This window comes from Theropithecus gelada, chromosome 2, assembly GCF_003255815.1.
Source record: "Theropithecus gelada isolate Dixy chromosome 2, Tgel_1.0, whole genome shotgun sequence".
Classification (NCBI taxonomy): Eukaryota; Metazoa; Chordata; class Mammalia; order Primates; family Cercopithecidae; genus Theropithecus; species Theropithecus gelada.
The window spans coordinates 49,096,711-49,115,425 of record NC_037669.1 but is presented as its reverse complement, the minus strand read 5'-3'; the positions used below and the strand labels follow the sequence as shown (position 1 = coordinate 49,115,425).

The window sequence follows — 18,715 nt, the reverse complement described above, 5'->3', positions numbered from 1 at the left end:
GCAAAGGCCCTGGGGTAGGAAAGCTTGCAAGAGACAGAAGGTGATGAAGGTGGCTAGGTGGAATGGGTGAAGGGTGAATTGTACGCCATGGACCAGGTGGGAAGGCAGCTGAGGCCAGACGGTGCAGCAGGGCCTTGTAGCCCAGGGAAAGGACTCTGGGTTTTGGTCTAAGTGCTGTGGGAAGCCAAGGGAATGAGGCGATCTGGTCTGTCTATCTATCTATCTATCCATCCACACATATCCAACATAAGGAGACCCACGCAGCGGGATCTCCTTATGTTGCCCAGGCTGGAGTGAAGTGGCTATTCACAGGTGTGATCATAGCTTACTGCAGCCTCGAATTCCTGGGCATAAGCAATCCTCCCACCTCAGCCTCCTGAGTATCTGGAACCACAGGCGTGCCACTGCACCCTGCTCTATATATGTATATATTTATATATTTTGGGACGGATTCTTGCTCTGTCGTCCAGGCTAGAGTGCAGTGGTGTGATCTCTTCTCACTGCAACTTCCACCTCCCATGTTCAAGCAATTCTCCTGTCTCAGCCTCCTGAGTAGTTAGGATTACAAGCACATGCCACTGCACCCGGCTAATTTTTGTATTTTTAGTAGAGACGGGGTTTCACCATATTGGTCAGGCTGGTCTCAAACTACTGACCTCAGCTGATCCACTTGCCTCGGCCTCCCAGAGTGCCCTGCTCTATATTTTTGTTTGTTTGTTTGTTTTTGAGACGGAGTCCGGCTCTGTCACCCAGGCTGGAGTGCAGTGGCGCGATCTCAGCTCACTGCAACATCCAGGTCCTGGGTTCAAGTAATTCCCCTGCTTCAGCCTCCGGAGTAGCTGGGACTACAGGCACGTGCCACCACACCTGGCTAATTTTTTGTATTTTTAGTAGAGATGGGGTTTCACAATGTTACCCAGGATGGTCTCGATCTTCTGACCTCATGATCCACCCTCCTCAGCCTCCCAAAGTGCTGGGATTACAGACGTGAGCCACCGCACCTGGCCATACTCTATATTTTTTAAAGATCCTATTTGCTGCTTGGTGACACAGGGTGACAGGACAAGAATGGCAGCCAGAGGGCTGGGGTTGGTGCGGTAAGGGACGCCATTAGTGGAGATGGAGAGGAGGGCCACATCTAAGGTACAGCTCAGGTGGGCACTGCCCAGATGTGTGGGAAGGGAGCAGAGGGTTGGCCTGGTGCCTGCTGGGTGACACTGGATAACTGCTTGGCAGGTTCGGTGGCTCGGCACCCTCTTAGTCCCTCCTTCCTTCATCTCTTCCCTCTGACTCTAGGTTATATCTTGGTTAAGCACAGAGATTCCCTGAAGGGTCCGCTCAAGAAGCAGGAGGTGGATTCAGCCCCACAGCTTCCCAAAGTGGACCTGCTGACGGTGCCTGCAGTCGACACACAGATGGAGGCGCGGCCCATGACCCTGGAGGAGATGGAGGAAGTAGGCAAGCGGTACCGTGAGCGGCAGCGACAGCACAAGGTACCTCGCCAGCCCAAGGAGGGCATGCGGCTTGGGGATGAGCAGCTGGGGTTCAGATCACTGCAGTAGCATCACCCGCTGGCTGCAGAACCCTGGGGAGGCGGGTCTTCACCTCTACAACCACCCCTTCTTCACGTCCCTCACCTGTAAAATAAGAATACCTGCCTCCTGAGTTTTTGTGAAAATGTAGTAAGATCCTGTTTCTGAAAGTATCACGTCCCCCCTCCCTATTCTTTAATTATGACTTTTCATCCTGAGACCGGGCCTGCATTTTCATCACAGCTGGAATCCAGGCAGCTGGCACAGGGCCTGGCCCTGGGTAGACTCTCCAGAAATACATGGCAAATGAAGGAAGGAAGGATTGATTGCATGAATTAGCTTGTCCAGTAAACATTTGTTGAGAGCCTACCATGTGCCAGGCACTCTTCTGGGCGTTGTAGTAAGCCTAACAGTCCCTGCCCCTAGGAAGCTGACAGTCTAGTAAGGGAGGCAGACAACATCAATACAATACTACATATAAATATTCATATATAATATAGGCTTGGAGTGGTGTCTTGCACCTGTAAGCCCCGCGCCTTGAGAGGCCAATGTACTGAGAGGACTGCTTGAGCCCAGGAGTCCGAGGCCATCCTAGGCAACATAGGGAGATCCTGTCTGTACAAAAAAATTAAAAAGCCTAATGTGATGGCATGTGCCTGTGGTCCCAGCTACTCAAGAGGCTGAGGTGAGAGGATTGCCTGAGCCCAGAAGGTTGAGACTGCAGTAAGCTAAGATCGCACCACTGCACTCCAGCCTAAGGGAAAGAGCAAGATCGTGTCTCCAAAAAAAAAAAAAAAAAGTATATACAGGCCAGGTGCAGTGGCTCACGCCTGTAATCCTAGCACTTTGGGAGGCCAAAGTAGGAGGATCACTGGAGGCCAGGAGTTTGAGACCAACCTGGGCAATATAGCAAGGCCCCGTCTCTGCAAAAAGTTTTTAAAAAATTAGCCATCATGGTGGCGTGTGCCTGTGGCTCCACCTACTGAAGAGGCTGAGGCCAGAGGATGGCTTGAACCTGGGAGGTCAAGGCCGCAGTGAGCTATCATTGCACAATGCACCCCAGCCCAGGCTACAAAGTGAGACCATGTCTCTAAAAAAAAAAAAAAAAATTAATTAATTAATACAAATATATGTATATAAAAAATTAAAAATACACATTTGTAGTTATACCTACAATATTTGTATTTGTACCTATAATAAAATGGCAGATATTGCTATGTGCTATATCTACTAAGATTTGATTCAGTTGCTTGACAAGAAAACCCAAAATGTTTGAGCAGGGACCGGCAAAGTTCCCCTGTAAAGGGCCAGATAGTAAACATTTTAGGCCTGGTGAGCCATATGTTGTCTGTCGCAACTACTCAGCTCTGCTATTGCAGCAGGAAAGCAGCCACAGACAGCACCTTAACAAATGAGTGTGGCTGTGCTCCAACAAAACTTTATTTATAAAAACAGCTGGTGGGCCAGATTTGGCCCATGGGCTGGTCTTTGCTGATTCTGGTGTTAGAAGCTTTAAAAGATAGGTTTTTTTTTCCCCCTTGTTAAAAAACAAGGTGGTGGCAGCCAACAAAAGCAGCTACCTGCTCCGCCAGCCTCCTCCTATCTTAGCTCGTGGCTTTCACCTGAAGGTTACAGATGGTTGCTCCTAATTTAAATTCCCATGCAGCCAAACACTCAAATGTCACTTTTCTTTTCTTCTCTTTCCTCCTCTTCTCTTCTTTTCTTTTTTTGAGACAGTCTCACTGTACTGCCCAGGCTGGAGTGCAGTGACTTGATCTTGGCTCACAGAAGCCTCAACTTCCTAGGCTCAAGCCATCCTTCCACCTCAGCCTCCTGAGAAGCTGGGACTACCGGCGTGTGCCACCATGCCCAGCTAATTTTTGCTTGTAGAAACAGGGTTTTGCCACATTGCCCAGACTGATCTCAGACTCCTGGGCTCAAGTTATCCTCCTGCCTCGGCCTCCCAAAGTGCTGGGATTACAGGTGTGAGCCACCTTGTGGCCTTGTGAATGTCATTTTTCAATAGGACACCTCTAGGGCATGTGTACTGTGTTTTACTGTATATGTTACACAATCATGTGTGCACACCTGCACACCCATCAACAGGGCTGTGACTTCAGAACCTGAGCTTCCGAACCTGAAGTCTTCACTGACTTCAGAACCGGAACTGCAGCCCCACTGGACATTGGTTGCCATCACCCCTCGTGGGGACCTCGCAGGGGAAAGGTCGAGGAGGCACTGCATGTACCTTCTTCTGGCCAGGAGGAGGGACACAGGCAAGAGAATGACAAGCCTCTTTCTGCTTCCTTCGCAGCTCATGATCCCCTCCATCCAGTACACGGAGCAGTGCCGCCTGGTGCGCTGTGGGAATCGGCACTTTGATGAGCACTGCCTCCCGTCCACCATCCACGGGGATATGAGGGAGCTCATTGACTCGACCCGCAGGCACAACTTTCTCGTCTACCTGCAATGCTGGAAGCTCTGTGAGTCCTATGGCCTCCCGCTGACGGAGGACATCCTCATGAAAGGTAAGGGCCTCGGTGGCTGGCCCTAGGAAGATGCCAAGGGAACCCCAGAGCCGGGGCGAGGGTGATGCCACCCAAGGCACCCATGCAGCCATTCAAGCCACTGTAGTCTCTGGTGGTGACACTGGGAATAAGGCAGAGTGGGGGCGTGGAGGAGAAGAGGAGGAGCCCAGTCTGTTTTGCTGCTAGATGGGATTTCCAGAACACAAGGCCTGGAGGTCTGGGTTCCACAACTGAGATTTGGAGGTCTGGATTCTGGAACCCTGAGCTTGGTGAACCAAAAGCTCATCCTAGAGTAGAAAGCCCCAAGGACAGGAGTTCTGAGCGAGAAAGCTCTGAGGTTGAACATAAAGAAAGAGTTGTAATAGTGAAGAGAGAGATTTGATAGAAATGATAACTGCTATCGAAACAAAGCCTTTCTCTAGGCCAGGCTGTTGCTTGGTTCTTCTGCAACAAGCAGTGGGGTACAAATGCACCTGGAGACAGGATCTGCTGAAGCCCTGAGATTTCCACACTGCTTCTACCCTCTGCTTGGGTGGAGTATGCGTTTTCATACATCCAAGCTGGTCTGAGCCCACTGTGTCTCTGAGGGGTGAGCACTTCTAATATGTGGGAGTGAAGAAGGGCCCAGCCCCAACATGTCAATTTAGCAATGCCTGCATTCCAAACTCGTGAATTGGTGAATGTATAAATTTGTTTTGTTTTGTTTTGAAACAGAGTCTCACTCTGTTGCCCAGGCTGGAGTGTAGTGGTGCGATCTCAGCTCACTGCAACCTCCACCTCCCGGGTTCAAGCAATTCTCCTGCCTTGGCCTCCCGAGTAGCTGGGATTACAGGTGTGCACCACCATGCACAGCTAATTTTTGTATTTTTAGTAGAGACAGGGTTTCACCATGTTGGCCAGGCCGGTCTTGAACTCCTGACCTCAGGTGATTCACCTGCCTTGGCCTCCCAAAGTGCTGGGATGACAGGCATGAGCCACCACGCCTGGCCTGGAGAGTGTATAAATTTAATGGGCAGGATCTTCTCTGTGCTTTAAAAACATGAAGGAGCAAGCTGCACTTGGGGGCAGAGGTTTTCTCCTCTGGACCTCTGCCTAGGAAGGAACTTTGGCCATACTGGGAAATGTAGCTTTCTGAGAAAGGAACACGCCACACAGGCAGTGGTGTGACTTATGTGAGAACTAGACTTTACAGTCACAATTGATTATTACCGTCTTTTTCCCAAGAGGGAGGGAAACAAGTGCTGAATTTATAGGGCCTTGGGTCTTCTTAGATTAATTTGCTAGGGCTCCCATAACAAAATACCAGTCTGTGGACTGGGCTGCTTCCACAACAGGAATTTATTTTTCACCATTCCAGAGGCTGGAGGTCCCAGATCAAGGTGCCAGCAGGGCTGATTTCCAAGGCCTCTCTCCTTGGCTGGCAGATGGCTGCCTCCTTGCTGCCTCCACACAGTTTTTTCTCTGCACATGCACACCTGGTGTCTCTCTTGGGTGTCCACATTTTCTCTTATAAGGATGCCAGTCAAATTGGATTAGGACCCACCCATGGACAGCCTCGTTTTAGCTTGATCATCTCCTTCAATACTTTATCTCCAGGCTGGGCACAGTGGTTCACCCCAATAATCCCAGTACTTTGGGAGACCAAGGCGGAAGGATAGCTTGATCCCAGGAGTTCAAGGCTGTAGTGAGCTATGATCATACCACTGTACTCCAGCCTGAGTGACAGAGCCAGACCCTGTCTGGAAAAACAAAAAAAACAAAAAAAACACCAAAATCTCCAAATGAAGTCACATCCTTTTTTCTTTTTCCCCGCTCAATGGTCACATTCTAGCAGGGTGAAGTGGCTCGCGCCTATAATCCCAGCACTTTGGGAGGCCAAGGTGGGTGGATTGCTTGAGCCCAGGAGTTCGAGAACAGCCTGGGCAACATGGCAAAACCCCATCTCTGCAAAAAATACAAACATTCATCAGGCATGGTGGCATGTGCCTGTAATCTCAGCTACTCAGGAGGCTGAGGTAGGAGGATCGCTTGAGCCCGGGAGGTCAAAGTTGCAGTAAGCCGAGATCACACCACTGCACTCCAGCCTAGACGACAGAGTGAGACCCTTTCTGTCTCTCTCTCATACACACACACATGCACACACACACACATCACATTCTAAAGTATAAGGATTAGAATTACAACATATGAATTTTAGGGAGATACAATTTGGCCCATAACAAGTGTATACAGGAGAATGTGGTCAGAGGCTCTCAGGAACACAGGCAAGCAACTTCAGTGGTCATTGTCTCCTACGCGTGCTGCCTGGGCTGGGAGAGCAGAGACAGAAGGAGATCCTACAGCTCTGGATGCTGACTTTTCACCAAAACATCCCTCCTTCTTCCTTCCTTGGGGAGCCTCACCTTTTCGGATTATTTACGCCATGGTCTTACGCAGTGGTGGAGCTGCAGCCCTGTCTTCTGAAATGCAGGCCGGCTTGCCATGGGCTCTGGACCACTCCTCTGGGTTAGGTCTTCCCCTGTGTGCCTCCTTTGTCCGTCCCCACCAGAACATCAAGCTCCCCCCGCCCTTTATTTTATTTTATCTTTTTGAGAGATGGGATCTTGCTTTGTTGCCCAGGCTGATCTCAAACTCCTGGGCTCAAGCGATCTTCCCACCTCAGCCTCCCAAAGTACTGGGATTACAAGAGTGAGCCACTGCATCCACCCCTGGCTTTTGCTAGCTGCTGGGTTCCTACATGAGTGAGCTTCACCTCTCTGCAGGATCTCATGTTCACTGGCACACAGGAGCATCCTGTGGGTAGGACTAGGCCCAAATCCATCTCTGACCACTGTCTTGGCCACTGGCTATTGGGTATCTTTATGACAGAGGCCTGATCTCCTGTAGGCAGAGAGGCTCAAATATCAGGACTTCCAGCTCTGTGTTCTAGACTAGACCTTGGTGGCTCAGACTCCAGACCTCAAGCTCAGGAGCCAGAATTCTAAACAAGGTCTCCCGCTCCCCTGTGAATATAACTTTATTGGCTTTCCACCCTGGTTTTGGTGATAATACTTGCTCATTTGAATTTTTTTGAAAACATAAAAATCTAAATTCCACCAGCCTGACTTGGCCCTTGTGAACCTTTTAGTGACCATCCTTTCACAAATCTCTTTTTCTTTTCCATTTGTAGAAAATTATTTATATAACTCATTTTTAAATCATACTTTAAAAAATCATGTGTACCTTTTGAAAATATGAATGTTACATATCTCCCCCTTCCCTCTCCTTCTTTCTCACCTCCACAGCCCCTTCCCAACCCCCAAATAGCCAATATTAACTAGCTGGAGTGTGACTTCCATCACTTTTTCTAGAACATGAGCTTTCATGTGTTACCATCTTAAGACAAGCACTGCTCAATAGCTGCAGAAGGTGGAGACCCTGGCTCAGTATTTTTTATATTCAGCACATCTGAGAAAACTCTACCAAGGATCTCCATGAAATTAATTCAAGACAAGGAGAAAACTGCCACCAAACAAATCTAAGTGGGCCAGGCACAGTGGCTCTTGCCTGTAATCCCAGCAGTTTGGGAGGCTGGGGTAGGTAGGATGGCTTGAGCCCAGGAGTTCCAGACCTGCCTAGGTAACATAGCAAGACCCCATCTCTACTAAAAATTTAAGAAATCAGCCAGGCATGGTGGTGCATGCCTGTGGCCCTGGCTACTCAGGAGGCTAAGGTAGGAGGGTCGCTTAAGCCCAGGAAGTTGAGGCTGCAGTGAGTCATGATCTGTACTTTAGCCTGGGTGACAGAGTGAGACCTTGCCTCAGAAAAACAAAACAAAACAGAAAATAGGTCTAAGTTAACCTCATCAAGTCTTGGTCAAATCCTCCTGCCTCCTGGGACAGCTCAGACCTCGTTGCACCCAGGCCTTCGGGGCTTTGTTGACCTGGTTATAAACAAGCCCCCCTCATCTGTAATCCCCTGAGCCATATTGTCCCAAGGCCCCTTTCCTGGCATCACACTACAGCTATATGCACGTCACCACTGGGGCAGTGGTTCAAATGACCCCTCTGCATTATTTTTGCAACTTCCAGTGAATCTACAACTATTCAACAACAAAAAGTTACTATATAGATAAGAAGAAAATGTCTTAAAAATGTGAATTAACAAAACAAAACAAAAACAAAACACACCTCATCTGACCCCAGAGGCTCAGGGAGGGATGGGCGGTCTGGACTGATGGCTGCAGATACTTCTCTTGCTGTCCACAGCCTTGCTGTACCCAGGAGACAAGATCATTTTCCAGATGGACAAAGTGCGCCCCATCCGGCAGCCAGGAGGCTACTACTCTGACTGGAAGGTCTTTTCTCTGAATCTGGCTCTGCTCTGGTCCCAGGGCCCCAGCAAGTCTAAGAGGACTGACAAGCTAAGTTTCAGACCCTCTTTCCCCCTGCCTTGGCCTCCTGCCCCATTGCTGTCCTTTCAGTGCAGGGCCTGGAGGCTGGCATACCTGGGACGCCATGCTGTGCTTGTGTCTGCATCCTAGGGCAGCATCCCCCAACCTGACTGCTCACTGCAGACTGACCAGTCCCAGGTCACCATTGGCGTGTGTCTCAGGATCACGGCCTGCTGGCCTCAGCTCCCATACAGCTATCCTCCTGACCCCAGTCCTGCACAATCGCAAGGTTTCTGGAAAAGATGAAAAAGAGAGCCTTCTTAGAGAACATGGTTGGAGTGAGGGCCTTCACAAATCCCCAGCCAGGTGTCAGGACCCTGCAGAGAACAGGGGGCCGCCCTTTCTCTGCCCTGCCCCCTTGCAGCGGACACACCCCTTCTCTGGCAAGAGGTGGGCTTGCAGCTCCTAGGAGGAGAAAGGAACATTTCCCTGGGACCTGCTCCCAGCCCTTTCGAGAGACCAACCTGAGTCTTCTCTAAGAAAACGGCCTCCTTTGGCACTCCAAAGCCTGAGCTACCCAGATTTGAGTCAAGCAGCAGGTGACAGCCCATGGGCAGCATCAGTGGGTGACTGCAGATGAACAAGGCAGCATCCCCGCAGAGGGAGGGGCGCAGCATGGGCGGAGGAGAGCCCAGCTGGCCAGACACCATGAGGTGGGAGGGGCCTGAACCTGCCCCTGCCCCTGCCCCTAGACCCCTGCCAGCTGCCCACAGGGTGTGTGGCCAGAATGCCTGCAGTGGGACACAGTGGGGCCCTGTAGAGATCAGACAGGCCTCCGGTTAAATGGACAAGGCACTTCTCTGAGCCTCAGCATCTTCATGTGTAAAGGGGCCTAGTAGCTCCTACCATACACTATGAGGATCAGATAAGAAAGAGCGTCAACATCTTAGCAGCGACAGCACTCAATCAATGATTGTCGTTGTTTTACCTTGCTCTGGTTGGGGCATCTTCAAGTGAAGGAGTAGGCCCAGGCCTGCAGGTGGGTCCTGGCCATGACATGGGCTGTGACTTCCTTCCGGCCCCGGGTGGCCCAGGAAGTGACTGGGAACCCAGGAAGGAGATTTTGGTCCGTGCTTAGGTAGGCCATAGCTAATAAAAGATAAAGAGAGTTCTCTTACCTCAAGGAGAGACATTGACTGTATCTTGCTTCTTAGGGTTATGAAAGATTCCGAGGTCAGATGGAGGCAGGGTGGGAAAGAGTGTTGTGAACCATTAGCGATATCTGTCAGGCTCAGGGTTGGAGGGGGAGGGGGTTAGATTTCACCGTCTTCGTCCTCAAGGCTGGGTTAAGCTCTGGAGTGGGGAGTGGGAGCCAGGGACCCCAAAAGGACTCGGGATTCGGCAGTGACTTGCTGAGCCTTCCTCATAACTACCCTAAGAGGTCTCTATTCTGGACCATGAGAAAACGAAGGATAAGAAAGGGGACATGACTTGCCCAGGTCACCTGGCTGGATTCTGAGGCTAAGTCCAGCTGACCCAAGCCCACCGTGTTCCCCTGGAGCATGGAGGCACAGAGTCAGGGTCCACCTCAGGTGGAAGACATTTTTCTTTCAGAGCTCTGGTTTGAGACTTAGAAACGGGCCCACCCGGCTGGGCGCGGTGGCTCACGCCTGTAATCCCAGCACTTTGGGAGGCCGAGGCGGGCGGATCACAAGGTCAGGAGATCGAGACCACGGTGAAACCCCGTCTCTACTAAAAATCCAAAAAAATATTAGCCGGGTGCGGTGGTGGGCGCCTGTAGTCCCAGCTACTCAAGAGGCTGAGGCAGGAGAATGGCGTGAACCCGGGAGGCGGAGCTTGCAGTGAGCCGAGATCGTGCCACTGCACTCCAGCCTGGGCGACAGAGCGAGACTCCGTTTAAAAAAAAAAACAAAACAGAAACGGGCCCACCCCTGCGGCCCCTGACCTACTCCCTAAAGCCCCATTGGCCTGGATTTCCACTCTCCTCACAAAATGCGTCTCTCTCCTCCACTAGGAAACCGCCAAAGAAAAGCAAGAAGATGCACTTTAAGGAGTTTGAGGAATTTACCAGGTCTGTGGCAATCATCTAACTCCATAAGGAAGGAAGGTGGGAGGAGGCGCAGCTTCACCTGAGACAACTGGGACCCTGCGCTCCTGGCACAACAGCTGGGGCTCGGTGCCCTGGCCTGAGAGGCAGTAACACAACACAGAGAGGGCCAGGAGGAATCGCTCTGGGGCTTTCCATGTGTCCACTCACTCAAATCCTCCCAACAGCCCTATGAAGTGACACTAAGCATATTCATTTTACACTGGAGGAAACTGAGGCAACAGAAAGGGCAAATATCATGCTCAGAGTCACACATCTATGAAGTGGTGGAGTGCGGATCTGAACCCAGCTAGGGCGGCTCCAGGGGCCGTACTCCAAACACCACATTAAAATGCCTCCAGATAACAGATGGTGGCGCTTAAGGCTTTGAGTTTTAGAGGCATTGGACAGGGAGTGAAGCCTGCACTTGGCCACTTGCTCAGGGTACAACAGCCTCTCCAGGCCTCTGGGTCCTCACAGGTGAGGTCGACAGGATAACAGGGCTGACCATATGGAACTGTGGGGAGGACTAGGTGCTGAAGTGCTTGGCACAGGGCTAAATCTCCGCTTTGGTCACAGTTAGTGGGCTCTGCGATGAAGCCTCAGCCCTGGCCTGTCTGCCATGACAACCATCCCTGTGTCTTCTTGTTCTCCAGGAAGCTGAAGGTGAGGAGGTCCAGCAGTCTGCAGCAAACCCACCCCAATTCCTTCTGGCCGGGTCACCTTCTGGATAAGCTGCAGCTCTACTTGCCCACTGTGGCCACAGACCGGAGCCTGGCGCTCTTCAGTTGTGTTCAACACCAGCCCCATGTCTACCCAGCCACCTACCACCCTGACCACTGGTGGCCCCTTAGGAACAAGAACTACATGACCCGCGCCTATTATGATGCCGCCAAGGTGTACTACATCAACTAGAGCGCGCCAGGTGTTGCCGGGCCCAGCCTTCCTGGGCCAGGAGCCGGTGCAGCCAGCGGCCCAGAGCCCAGACACAAGAGGAGTGTCAAAGAGTCAGACTAAAGAAATCCTTTCAAAGAGGGATGGCCGGGGCCCAGTTCCCTCTAGACTCCAAGTGTCCAGTGTCTCAGAGGGTAGATGTGTCTAAGAAAGGACATACAGTTTTTGACTATTTCCCTCCCCTGACCTCTGCCCTTTCTAAATAAAGCAGGTTGGAGTTTTTCTCACGTCACCTATGACCCAGCTAATGTGATTTCTTGCTCAGGAGCTGTGGCCAGGGGGGAAAACTTGAGCCTGGGGGAGTACAGGCACATTCCCTGGGCTATTCCAGGGATGACTGCAGGACACCTTCAGTCTCTTGTCCTGGGACCCCAGTGCCCACAGGGAAGCAGTGTGGGTACCCCTGTGCTCTCCTCTGTGAAGTGAGGTAGCAGCATGTCCCGTACCCCACAAAGACTGAGCCATCAGGTTACTGCTTCCAAATCTCTTGGGTCTTTGGAAACTGAAGGCAGGCTGTCTGGTTCATGAACCCTACAAGTCGATGAACCCACTTGAACCAATCAAGACCTTTTCTTTCATGACACGCATCATGCAGGCTGCCATTAGCAGTGTGCTTCCCTGCTCCACATCCCATCTCACTACATACAGCCTGCACGATAAGCACGATTCATGAGGTGTGGAATAGCCACAGATGCAGCAGGGTTCTAGCCCCAACACTACGGCTTGCCAGCTATGTGACCTCAGACATTCCACTTTTCTGGGTCTCCTCAAACTCCCCATTCCCTTCACGCCCAAAACCTCACCATGGAGTTACTAACACACCCTTCTCACCCCTCTCTCATTCACTCATCAATACAATCCAGTTTAACTTCTGGCCCCTTTGGGTCCCTGGAACTACCCCTGTCAAGATCGCCAGTGACATCTGTACTGTGTTCCAGGAGTAGAATCTAGGAGGTGTTTTTTTTTTTTGCTCCTGAAATTTGATTTTCAAAATAATCTTAAAAGCCAAGGGCCAGGCGCGGTGGCTCACGCCTGTAATCCCAGCATTTTGGGAGGCCAAGGCGGGCAGATCGCCTGAGGTCAGGAGTTTGAGACCACGGTGACCAACATAGTGAGACCCCTGTCTCTACTAAAAATAAAAAAAATTAGTCGGGCGTGGTGGCGCACACCCGTAATCCCAGCTACTATGGAGCCTGAGACAGGAGAATCACTTGGCCCCGGAACCTGGGAGGTGGAGGTTGCAGTGAGCCGAGATCATGCCACTCCATTGCACTCCAGCCTGGGCGACAGAGTAAGACTCCATCTCAAAAAACAAAAACAAACAAACAAAAAAAAAAGCTAAGCGAATCAAGAACAAGTTTAAAAGTTAGACAGTAGCTGGGCACAGCTACTCGGGAGGCTGAGGCGAGGACAAGAAGATCACTGAAGACCAGGAGCTGGACACCAACCTGGCCAACACAATAAAACCATGGCTCTACGCAACAACCAACATAACAAAACAAGGTAGTTTAGAATAATGGTTAGAAGCGTGGAGCCTGAAGTAAAATCTCCAAAATTCTCCTTTCACATATGCAAAATAGAGACAATAATAGGGGTACATTATAGAATTGTGGTAGGCCTCGCATGTTAGCAGTTTCGATCTTATTACTATGTACTATGTAAATTCAGTGAGGGAATTTTGGGAAATCTGTCTTGTTCTCTCCTGACCACTAGGAGGTGCACTTCGGAGTAGAAGAAACACTACCGGAAATAGCCCAAAGGCTAGATTGGCTTCAATTTCTGGCGGAAGTAGATTCCTCCCTACACCAGGTGTTAACTCAGAAAGAATTCCAAATTTCTACCTAGTGCCAAGGGCAGGGAGGATAAATTTTCCTTTATACTCTTAGATGTTAATCTCTATTAAAACAGTTAAATTCGCCGGGCGCGGTGGCTCACGCCTGTAATCCCAGGAGGCCGAGGCGGGCGGATCACAAGGTCAGGAGATCGAGACCACGGTGAAACCCCGTCTCTACTAAAAATACAAAAAATTAGCCAGGCGCGGTGGCGGGTGCCTGTAGTCCCAGCTACTCAGGAGGCTGAGGCAGGAGAATGGCGTGAACCTGGGAGGCGGAGCTTGCAGTGAGCCGAGATCGCGCCACTGCATTCCAGCCTGGGCGACAGAGCGAGACTCCATCTCAAAAAAAAAAACAAACAAAAAAAAACAGTTAAATTCGGCATTTTTGCAGCACCATTTCTTTGACGTGTCTTTTTTAAAGGACCCGGAGCCGGAAGTGCTTACCTTTTCCCTGCCAGGACCCAGAGGTTACCTCCCATCAGCACCGGCGCTCTCTTGTCCACTGTCTCTTTCTCGGCGCTTCTTTTTCTGGCTCGGTGAGTTTGTTTGTTTTTGTTTGCTTGCTTTTGAGACAGAATCTCACTCTGCTGCCCAGGCTGAAGTGCAGTGGTGCGATCTCAGCTTACTGCAACCTCCGCTTCCCGGGTTCAAGCGATTCTCCTGCCTCAGCCTGCCAAGCAACTGGGACTACAGGCGCCCGCCACCACGCCTGGCTAATTTTTGTATTTTTAGTAGAGAGTGGGTTTCACTATGTTGGCCAGGCTGGTCTGGAACGCCTGACCTCAAGTGATCCGCCCGCCTCGGCCTCCCAAAGTGCTGGGATTACAGGCGTGAGTCCCCGCGCCCGACCTGGGTGAGTCTTAATCCGGGTGTGTCCCCTGGTAAGGAGGCCCTCCCTACCACTGTGTGTCTGTGGGTATTGTCGGCTTGCTGGAGCGCCTACAGGAACAGAGTGAAGCAGGCAGCCGGGGCGGGGGCCGGGGCGGTGGTTGGGCGCTGCGTCTGTTGACGAAAAGAGTCAAACTGTGTGAAGTATTTGAAGAGACTTATTCTGAGTCCAGTATGAGTGACCATGGCCCGTGACACAGCCCTCAGGAGGTCCTGAGAACATCTGCCCAAGGTGGTTGGGGTGCAGCTTGGTTTTGTACATTTTAAGGAGGTGTGTTGAGGGGGCCTGGGCCAGGCTATTGGTAGATTTGACAATTGGTCGAGTTTGTCCAAAGACCTGGAATCAACAAAAAGGAATGCCTGGGTTCAGAAAAGCGGTTGTGGAGACCAAGATTCTTATTTATGCAGATGAATCTTCCAGGTAGCGGGCTTCAAAGAGACTAGATTGTAGATGTTTCTTATCAGACCTGAAAAGGTGCCATACTCTTAGTGGAGTCTCTCCTGGCTCAGGGAGAAGACCTGGAAAGGGAGAGGGATTCACTACAGAACGTAGATTGTCCCAAGAGACAGCTTTACAGGGCCATGTCAGAATGTGTCAAAGAAATATATTTTTGAGTAAAGTACTTCTGTTTCTTTCAGGGCCTGCAATCTGTCATGTGATGCTATACTAGAGTCAGGTTGAAATTTGGTGTCTTATTGCTACAAAGTCTGTTTTGTCAGTCTTGGGATCGCTTTAATGTTAATGCTGGTCAGCTGTGCCTGAATTCCATAGGGAGAAGGGCATAATGAGGCAAGTTTGACCCCGCATTTGGCCTGAACTAGTTTTTCAGGTTATCTTAGGAATGCCCTTGGCCAAGAGCAAGAGTCCATTCAGTTGGGTTGGGGGCTTAGAATTTAATTTTTGGTTTATACTGTGCTTACTGATGTTGGCCCACGTACATTCGTTCATTGCCATGGCCCCACGCTCCTTTCCTTCTAGTCTGTGACCCTAGGGCTGCTGTGGTGGAACTGCAAAAAAAAAAAAAAAAGATGGGGTGCAGGTCCGCTCACTCAGTTCTTAACAGAGATTCTGATAGTCAGGATCTCTAGGAATATAAAGATGAAACTTCCCCCTCGCCTTCAAGGATATCATGGGCCAGAAGGCAAAGTCGTTTTGAATACGTGGTTCGCTGAGTACCCACTCTGTGCCAATTGATGGTTGCAAAGAGAACAGAAGGGGTGCTGCTGTAGGAAATAAATGAATGGCTCAGAAGGCCACACTGAGGAAGGTGTGAGTTGATACTGGAAGATCTCCAGGTTTGAGGCATCCTTAGAGGGATATGATGGTTTTGTGTGTGTTGAGGGTGTGGTAGCGCAGCAGCTCCCTGGGGAATTAGAAGGTTTTTCTTTATTGACCGTTTACCCTGTGACAGGCACTGCAGGCATTCAGCGCACAGTGTCTTCTCCATTTTACAGGTGAGGAAAAGACGCAAGTTCAAGTAGATGGTCAAGGCCAGTACTACCGGAAGGACCATCTGGGGGTTCAGACACTGGCGGGGTGGGATTTGCTGCCCCTTGCAAATTGAGAGTATCTCGGGGTCAGTTTTGGTTTGCTCAGCTGTTGGCATTCTTTGGGCTCTGAGTGGGTGAGGTGACCCTTGACCTCCTGGGATCGCGTCTGGAGAGTGCCTAGTATTCTGCCAGCTTCGGAAAGGGAGGGAAAGCAAGCCTGGCAGAGACACCCATTCCATTCCCAGCTTGCTCTGTAGTTGGCGATTGGAAGACACTCTGCGACAGTGTTCAATCCCTGGGTGGGAAAACCTCCTTCCAAGCCTCCTTCCAGGATTCTTCCTCACCTGGGGCTGCTTCTTTCCCAGAAGGCATCATGGCCGCCCTCAGACCCCTTGTGAAGCCCAAGATCGTCAAAAAAAGAACCAAGAAGTTCATCCGGCACCAGTCAGACCGATATGTCAAAATTAAGGTATGTGGTCCTGGGATGGAAATGGGTGTGGGGTGAAGAAAGAAGTTTCCAACAGGCTGTCGGTTTCTGACATCACCTAGTCGGGATTACCTTTGACCAATGAACTGGTTTGTGGAAGAGCTTTCTGTAGAAATACAGGTCTCCCCCAGTGTGCCCTAGTGCTGGTCTCAAGTCTCTTGGTGTATGAAGTGAAATTTAAATGAGAAGGGACACTTGGCTGTTTCAACGTGTTTAGAGGGCTTTGCATTTGTGTCGTGTATTTTGGGTTGCCTTATGACAGCAGGATCCCTATTTTATAGACAGGAAAACTCAGAGGTGCTGAGAGCCGTGTCTGCAGCTGTGCTCGCCATCTCAGTATCTACACAGTCCCCTCGCATCCCATTGGTGTCTCCATTTCTTGGGAGTGAGAATGGCAGGGGTGCCTGCATTCCTAATGGCTAAAGCCAAGAGCTCCTGGTTTTTCCCACCAAAAAAGCATGTAAGGAAATAGTGAAGTCCTGTTACCAAAGGCAACTACTGTGTGGCATACTTCCTTTTCATTTGGTTCTTTTTTCCCTCCCCAAAGGAACAGTTGGCACTCTGCACAGATGCTAACCCACCTGTGTGTTATTTCCTTCAGCGTAACTGGCGGAAACCCCGAGGGATTGACAACAGGGTTTGTAGAAGGTTCAAGGGCCAGATCTTGATATGATGTCCAGCATTGGTTATAGGAGCAAAAAAACCCAGAAAGCACATGCTGCCCAGTGGCTTCCGGAAGTTCTTGGTCCACAATGTCAAGCAGCTGGGAGTGCTGCTGATACACAACAAGTGAGTTGGGCCCATCTCTGGTTTCAGGGCTCAGAAGTTTGCATCTATGTGGGCACTTCTGGCAGGAACTCTGGAAACTCTTGGGATGCATTTTGGGAAGTTGACATTCTCTGAGGGAATCTGAAGTCATTCCTTGCAGGAGTTTAGAGAATTCTTGTTGGGGCCAGGTGTGGTGGCTCATGCCTGTAATCCCAGCACTTTGGGAGGCCAAGGCGGGCAGATCGCCTGAGGTCAGAAGTTTGAGATCAACCTAGCCAACTTGGCGAAACGCCATCTCTACTAAAAAGACAAAATTAGCCGGGCGCGGTGGCTCAAGCCTGTAATCCCAGCACTTTGGGAGGCCGAGACGGGCGGATCACGAGGTCAGGAGATCGAGACCATCCTGGCTAACACGGTGAAACCCCGTCTCTACTAAAAAATACAAAAAACTAGCCGGGTGCGGTGGCGGGCGCCTGTAGTCCCAGCTACTCGGGAGGCTGAGGCAGGAGAATGGCGTGAACCCGGGAGGCGGAGCTTGCAGTGAGCCGAGATCCGGCCATTGCACTCCAGCCTGGGCGGCAGAGCGAGACTCCGTCTCAAAAAAAAAAAAAAAAAAAAAGACAAAATTAGTCAAGCGTGGTGATGTACGCCTGTAGTCTCAGCCACTCGGGAGGCTGAGGTGGGAAAACCGGGAGGAGAGGTTGCAGTGAGCTACGATCGTGCCACTGCACTCCAGCCTGGGCAACAGTGAAACTCCATCTCAAAAGGAAAAAGAGAATGCTGTTGGGGAGTTCAGTGTGTTTCCTTTGTTGGAGAGGGGAGAGACTTTTGTCCTCATAACTCTGGAGACCCAAGACCAGAAAAATGGACTTTGCTTGACACAGTGAACACAGCAGTAATCACCGGTTTTCAATATAATATCTTTTGGCTGTTTCCAGAATGTTGCTTTATTTATGAGGGAATTCGGGGAAGATCAAACATAGGCCTCAGACCTTAAGGGGCCCTTTATGCTTTGGTAAGGGGTATTTTCAGGGGCACAGAGGCATTACAGCCAAATGTGAACTAGAGGGAGAATTAAGAGGAAGACTTTGTGGACAGAGAGTGCTTACACAGAGGTGGAGAGTGCAAAGAGGGGTCACAGGACATTAGTGCTAGGTAGTCTTTATGGTTTGTTTTTAGAGACTCTGTTGCCCAGGCTAGAATGCAGTGGCCATTAACAGCTGTGATGATGGCCTACTGCACCCTTGAACTCCTGGGCTCAACTGATCCTCGTGCTTCGCCCTCCCAAGGTGCTGGGATTACAGACATGAGCCACCACGCCTGCACAAGAATAACAGGTTTAAACAACTAGGCAAGCAGAGGCAGCAGGGGCAGTCTGTATGTGTGCAGGGGCAGTCTCTGTGTGTGCGCAGGCGTAGTCTCCGTGTGTGTGTGTGCGCGCACGCGCACAGGGGCAGTCTCTGTGTGCAGGGGCAGTCTCTGTGCATGTGTGCGTGTGTGCAGGGGCAGCCTGTGTATGTGTGTGTACAGGGGCAGTCTGTGTGTGTGTGTGTGTGTGTGCAGGGGCAGTCTCTGTGTGTGCAGGGGCCGTCTGTGTGTGTGTGTGCAGGGGCCGTCTCTGTGTGTGTGCGTGTGTGTGTGTGTGTGCATGGGCAGTTGTGTGTGTGCATGGCCTCTGCTCAGCTCCTGGGAAGGAGCTTCTGATCCTCTGTCAACATCAAAGGAGCTGGGCCTTGAAAACCTATCTCAGCCTC

At 50.7% G+C, this 18,715-nt stretch overlaps 1 protein-coding gene and 1 non-coding gene across 2 annotated transcripts in view; both read left to right on the top strand.

The window, feature by feature from the left end:
• The window catches only part of EFCAB12 (EF-hand calcium binding domain 12), a 28,792-nt gene extending 17,072 nt beyond the window's left edge, over positions 1-11,720 (top strand). The window contains exons 5-9 of the mRNA XM_025376669.1: positions 1,297-1,493; positions 3,847-4,060; positions 8,308-8,461; positions 10,468-10,524; positions 11,196-11,720. Of these exons, the coding sequence (XP_025232454.1) occupies positions 1,297-1,493; positions 3,847-4,060; positions 8,308-8,461; positions 10,468-10,524; positions 11,196-11,454 (881 nt within the window). The 3' untranslated portion in view covers positions 11,455-11,720. The remainder of the gene's footprint in view (positions 1-1,296; positions 1,494-3,846; positions 4,061-8,307; positions 8,462-10,467; positions 10,525-11,195) is intronic.
• Positions 11,721-15,854: 4,134 nt separating this feature from the next.
• On the top strand, positions 15,855-15,993 carry LOC112619926. The gene has a single exon (XR_003118404.1). It is a non-coding gene; the product is annotated as a small nucleolar RNA SNORA7 (small nucleolar RNA).
• The last annotated feature ends 2,722 nt before the right edge of the window (positions 15,994-18,715 follow it).